This window comes from Mesitornis unicolor, unplaced genomic scaffold (genome assembly GCF_000695765.1).
Source record: "Mesitornis unicolor isolate BGI_N332 unplaced genomic scaffold, ASM69576v1 scaffold16774, whole genome shotgun sequence".
Lineage (NCBI taxonomy): Eukaryota > Metazoa > Chordata > Aves > Mesitornithiformes > Mesitornithidae > Mesitornis > Mesitornis unicolor.
This window is the reverse complement of record NW_010180915.1, coordinates 1-6506: the sequence shown is the minus strand read 5'-3', so window position 1 is coordinate 6506 and position 6506 is coordinate 1. Positions and strand designations below refer to the sequence as shown.

The 6506-nt window shown below is 47.2% G+C and overlaps 1 protein-coding gene across 1 annotated transcript; it reads right to left on the bottom strand.

Annotated features, from left to right (window-relative positions):
- Positions 1–229: 229 nt before the first annotated feature.
- Positions 230–5747, bottom strand: IAH1 (isoamyl acetate-hydrolyzing esterase 1 homolog (S. cerevisiae); the record flags this gene model as incomplete). The annotated part of the gene is made up of 5 exons (XM_010183251.1): positions 230–397; positions 1090–1208; positions 3846–4007; positions 5111–5259; positions 5695–5747. Coding segments are annotated over 5 exons (651 nt in total), but the record flags the coding sequence as incomplete, so codon positions are not given.
- Between the last annotated feature and the right edge of the window lie 759 nt (positions 5748–6506).

Genomic DNA, 6506 nt, shown 5'->3' with positions numbered 1-6506 from the left:
TCCCCACAGATGTTCAGTGTACTGGCACCAGCAGCATGAAACCACCCCGAACCCACATCCTGAGTGGTCTCACCTTTATTCTCCAACAGACCAAGGAAGGAGACACAAGACTTGACAGGGACTCCACACTACCCTGTTCCCAAAGTATGCCCTGTTTGCAGTGTGTTGCTGAATCTGGCTGTTTGTAGCAGTCTGTCTGCGTCAGGCCTGGCTCCTTACAGCAGGGGTCTCACAGCAGACTGGCCTCGGGGTCCCTGTGGTCCACGTCACGCCAGTATGGAAGCAGTGAAGGAAGAGCAGACAGGTTTTTTTCCAGACGTGACCAAAGTTGTGCTGCCAGAAAGCTGTTGCCTTTTGTTGATAAATGGAGCCCATCAGACAAATAAGAAGAGAAATCCTACAGGGGAGTTAATACATGTGTTAATGTATTTGCTAGTTGCAAACAGAAGGCCTTGTGAAATTCTTAAGTTTTTCAAACCCTTTGTAGTAATATCAAGACCATGTTCTGATGGCCAAAGTCACTGCTATTCATCAGGAAATGATCATGAGATTAAGTGATGCAAACAACTGAGACTGCTGCATGTTGCACTACTGAACACTACTGCACTGGTGAGTGCACGAGAGAGAAAAGATTCAGTGTCCAAACTGGAGTTATCTGCTTCTGGAAAGTCTGTGGTCTCTGTCACAGGGATGAATTTGGGTATTTGGTCAGAAGCATCAGCAAGGTGCCCAGCAACCTGATCTAACTGAAGTTAGCCCAGCGCTGTGCGGTTGCAGTGGGTTGGACAAAGTGCCTTCTGAGGCCCCTTCCAACCTAAACTATTCTGAGTCAAAGCCCAAGGAAAAGGCTTTTACATGTAATGCACCCAGGGAACATCTGCTCACCAAATAAATATAATGGCAAGGTTGTATTAAGTTTTATTTCTCATAGCCCACTGTGAAGCATTCTGGATTATATTTTTCTTCCCAAATAATTTGGATATATTTGGTATCATTTCAGTGATGATGCAGCACTACCGGTTCCTCTGTGCTAAATTTATGCATTTCACAGTTCACTACAGTTTCACAGTCTTTTTCCTGACATCGTACCTGATTTTTTTGCATCAGTGTCCAGAGGTCGAGTACATCCGTTCCACAGTCCCTGGCCACCTGAACGCAGGCCTGGGCGTATTCCCCGGTGGTGGCATTGCAGCGATTCAATTTCTCACCTGTCAATCAGAAACGAAGAAAACAGAGCAACTGCAACTGATACAGCTTGATGCCTGTCTTCTGTGCTACACACGCTGTACATCAGTCTGTTAAACCAGCAGACACAACCAGTTACAACTAAATCCAAAGCACCTCAATTCAAGTGGCTGGCAGCTATAGCTCGTCTAGTCTCTTTCAAGGCACCTTTTGTTTCTGAGGCATTTGAAAGTTTCTTGCTAACATGTGTAACAGGTGAGAGAGACAACAGCAACAAGCACACAGCACAGCGCTCATCTCTGTGCCGCTCACAGCTTTCACCTTCTGGCAAGCTTCAGGTGAAATCAGGGCATAGGTTTAGAACTCTTCATACTCCTGCTAGTGGCACGTAAATGGAGTTATGTAAATGTCAGTCTATTGACAAGCTTGCCTTCTGCTTCCTGGATGACACCCGACGTTTAACATCTCCTTGCAGCAGTCTCCGTGTTGTAACGCGCTGGTGAAGCCAGGGTACGTTTAGGTGCAAAGCTGTATTAGCACTTGCGACTGCCACATCTGTGTGCAGTTACACGGGGAGCTGGACGTTCAGTGCATGCTCGGTGCCAGCTACTGTAAGCCAGCAGTTCTGCACAGACCACAGTGAAACTTTGGGGCAGGATATTATTAAATTATGTTTTTTATTTTTAATGGGATCTATAATCCAACTCATCAACTCCTACTCTACTCCCTCCTTGCACCTGATGCATCTGATGATTCCCACTTCCTCACACTGCCACCTCTTTTCTCCCATTTCTTTTCATGATAGCAATATCCACAGCAGCCTCACGAGTCCTTCCCCACCACCCTACATTTCCTGACTCTTGACTTCTTCAACTCTCTTTCCGGTTCAGCTGCCCTACAGACCGTGTTCCCCTCAGCTCATTCAGCCTCCGCCATGCAGAGCTGACTTTGTGGCCAAGTTCCCTGTATTGGTCCCAGCCTCAGGCGAGGTCCTGCAGTGCTGTCCCTCTCCCTTTCTATGCCTTCTCATCTAGCAGAGTGGATTATTTCTTATTCACTTTCACTGTTGGGATCCCCTCTTGACTGTTTCGTCTCCTCATCCGTCCTGGAAGTCCACAAACACACGGGGACGCTCAGGGAATGCGTGGGTCTCCTGAGGGACCAAGGAGGGACCTAGCGATATATCCCAATCTGCACGCACCCACGCAGCTTGGGAAGGAGAGCAGTGGGGAGCAATGGGGTAGGGAATGTGGGACTGACCCAAAGGAGCTGTCTCTGTTGCACTGGTGAGGTCAGTGCCCACCACCTACAAAAATTCGTAGCTAACAGGAGACCCAGGGTGACTGGAAGGAGGTTAACATTACACCCATTTTTAAGAAAGGCAACAAAAAGGACCTGGGAAGCTGTCAATCCCTGAGCCTCACCTCAGTGCTGGGAAAGGTAGTGGGGTTACCTCCTCTTGGGACTCATTTCCAAACACATGAGGGACAAGAAGGAACTATCAACACAAATTTAGCAAAGCCAGACAGTGCCTGACCAACCCAACTGCCTTCTGCGATGAAACGATGGCCACACGGGTGACGAAGAGCAGCTCCGACTTTAGGAAGGGCTCTGACTCTGTCTCCCACAGCACTCCCTTTGGAAGCTGTGTTTCCTTTCACGCCTCTTTTCACACCTGGATGAATGCTCCTGTGAACATCAACATCCTCGTCTTTCACATCTCTCCTTTGCTCCGATAGCTGACAAACTAGAAGCAAGCAGAACATTTCTCCTGGATACTGGCTGAGGGCAGACGATCTGATATTGCTGCTTACTGTGCCCACAGGACTTTATCTGTGGTCCACGGTCTGAGATCACCCTGTCTGTCAATCCATCCCTAGACAGTAATCCCACCTAAACTGGAGACAGCCTTGCAATTACTAAGGTGACAGCTCTGTGCTTACCTGAATCTAACTCAAAACTCTTTTATAAATGTGCAAGAACTGGACAAGTTGTCCAAATGGGAGCAAGGAGATACTCTCAAGAGGTACCAACTGCACTGCTGCAGTCAGTGGGATTACAGCAAGCTCCACCAGCTGAGTAACACCATGAAGGCAGTGCTGTTACGTCTCTATTTTTAGAGTTGCCTTCAACAACATAATGAGAAATCATTTAATCATCTTTTGCTTCCTTTTCAGGTTCCTAGCACCCTTAGAATATTATATTCTCTGTTTTGTTTTTTTTTTTAATTTAAAATAAACCTGGCCAGGACATTATTGCTTATCCAAATACACGTGAAATATGCTGTGACCATTATAAAATTTTCTGTGGCACACAATGCGAAATTTCTTCCATTATTCAAGTTAGTTTGGAAGCTGTTAGGGCATGACATAGTCTGCCTAGCGCGTCTCAGCAAAACCTGTGTTCTCAAAAGGCAGCCACTTCTGTCAGACTGATGCGTTGACCAAGCAGTGCTTTCAAAAGGACATTATTAATTAGTTGGTAGTTGTGCCACAAGCTTATCCAAAAGTTGTCTAACAGCCATCAGTCCTTTTCCCTCAACTCAAGGAGCACGACTGCAATCCAGCAGAAGCACGAAGCTGATCCCCTGCCAGCCTGGGATGGGTAACTCACTCTGCTGGTAGAGAGCAGAAATTCTGCCTCCCCGCATCGCCTGTTACCTTTGGCCACACACGCCTGTTCCCAAGCTGATTCCTGAAGTGGCGGTGGCGTTATCAAAATAATCCGGTCTTCAGCGATGTCTACTGACTTCAGATACTGAATCATGCTCTTCAGGTTGGCAGCGTACTCCTCCAGAGGAACGTGTTGCTGCGGGTTCAGGTCTGCCAGGGGATGGAGCACGTGTGTTAGTGATGTTAAACTGCTCACGGATTTATTACACAACGTAACGTGATTTTCACACAGCGTATGAACATGGGCAGATGTCCTCAGTAAGCAGCTCACCTCAACCATTGATTCAGGAGGTGTGGTACGAAAATGCCGTTCCTCAATATCCAAAGCAGACAAATCAAGAGGTTAAATGCAGCACTTCGAATTAATACAAATAAGGCACAAAGGAGGGAGACGAAAAAAATCACCTTTTTTTTAAGATGCTTTTTCTTACTGCTCCATACCTTAGTATTAGATCTTGTAATCAACACACACCTCACCTGAAACAAAAACTAAGATTTTTGACTTTCTTGGATGCAGAGAAAGTTTTGGAAATTCCAATGGCTGCAGTCAGTCCTTCATGCACTGATGATACCATTCTGATTATACCGGCTCTGCGCGCCCTTACACTCATCTGTAAGAGAAGCCAAATACCACCTTCCCTCATTTCCTCAACCCATCTGCCAAGAACTCATCAGACTGCTTTAAAGGCAGAAAAATCAGGCAGATGCCCAGCTCCAATTTTAGGAGATGGATATACAACTAACTCCTGAGCACCCTGAAATGTGCTTCTAATATTAAAATGTGGTGAGAGAAACAGAAGGCACTACATGGTTTTAACACAAATAACATGACAGAAAACAATCCACTGTCAAAATGAAAACAATACTCCTCATTTAGAGTACAAAGCCTCATGTTTCATGTCCAAAGCCTCATTTTGAGAGTCCAAAGAGATATTTTTAGGATGCAAAGCCTTAGTTTTTGGCACCAAAGCATCATTGGAGGGCACAAAGCCTCATTTCAAGGTTCAAAGCCTCAATTCCATTTGCAAAGCCCCATTTTTAAGGCCCAAAGCCTCACTTTGAAGGCCTAAATGCTCCTTTTGGGGGTCCAAACCCCTCTTTTATAGCTCGAAGCCTCCATTGGAGTGCCCAAAGCCCAAGACCAAAGCTTCATTTCTTCACAGAGAAGCAGCAGGAAAAGTCTGCGTCTTTTCCACTAAACCGTAAAGCTGTCTTAAGAGAACAGATCACAGCAAAAATGCAAGCTCCCATACCTTTCAGGGCACTGTCATTGGCCCCAAAGAAAATAGTAACTGCAACAGTGCTCTCAGCACCGGTGCTTTTGCTGATCAGTCTTGGAAGGATCAGCTTGGCCCATCTGGTGTTGTACCCCGAGAGCCCACGGTTCACAACATCGCATTTCCTGAAACAGAGACACGATCAAAATGAACACCTCTCCTGCCCGCCACAACAGAACGTGGCAATTTCTGGATGGGTACCACATTCCATCAGGATACCTCCCCCTGTCCTGTTCAGCAACCATGAGACGTCACAGGAGTTTTAGCTGGGATAATGTCATGTTTGGAAGTGCACCCACTGCCTCCACGTGTGGTATTTACCCGTCACTTAAACCACGAAACAAACTATCTTGACAATCAGTAAGGATTTCCTTCTCAAGCTTTAGTGGAAAGACACACCCAATGAGTATTTCCATCAGTACTGGGCAGGTGACCACTGAGGCAGTTCCACTTTGATAAATAAACATTAACAAATATACATTAAATATTAACTTGTGTTGGTATTCTTTAGAAAAGCTGCACCACTAAAAAAAAAATACTTTCAAATTGTAAGCTCTTACCTGACCAGTCTCTCAGCAAGGGATGCCCCCCAGCCGTTTTCCTGGAAGGAGAACTGAAAGCACGAACATGATTAGAGCCTCACCGGAGGAGCTCACTCCCCAGCACAGCAGTCCCACCACTGGCACAGTGCGCTGGTTTAGATAAACAAAAACTCCCAGTCAAGATAACCTTTGTCTTTGGCCAAATCTTTTTTTTCCCATCAGAGCAGCTCTGTGACCCACTCCACCATGCAAATGAAGGCAGGACTAACAAGAAAAAGCTGGTACTGCCTCAAAGATGTTCACCAAGCCATGGTCCATCACCTTGACAGAGAATGTGTCTCCAGGGTGTGGAGCTGCACAGCAGGGACACACCAGGAGCCAGGACAGGGAGGACGCAGGTGTCAGTATAGACAACAGGCTGTCCTCCCTGGCTGGAAAAAGCCAAAATACCAGAAGCTACACTTTTACCCAATCACGCTTATAATACAGGAATGTTATAAACTTATGCAAAAAAGGCTCGAAATCTCCTAAAAGGTCATCAGGCGTGAAAGCTCCTGGGACGCTCCCGTGGGAGATCCAACAGGGCCACGACTGCCATTTCACTGCCTTCCTCGTCGCCCCGCGGTGCCGCGCCGATCCCCGTCAGGCCGGACTATGTCAGAGCGGCTTTTGAGAGCGGTCTCAAGGGCCGGCTTCCCCCGCTGCCTGCCCGCGGGCTCCCTGAGGGGTGCGCCTCAGCGTGGGTCGGTCACCACGATCCCGCCCCACAGAACAACGGGGGTTATGGGGCTCCGGATCCACGGGGGACTAATAGAGGCACCGGCGGCCTG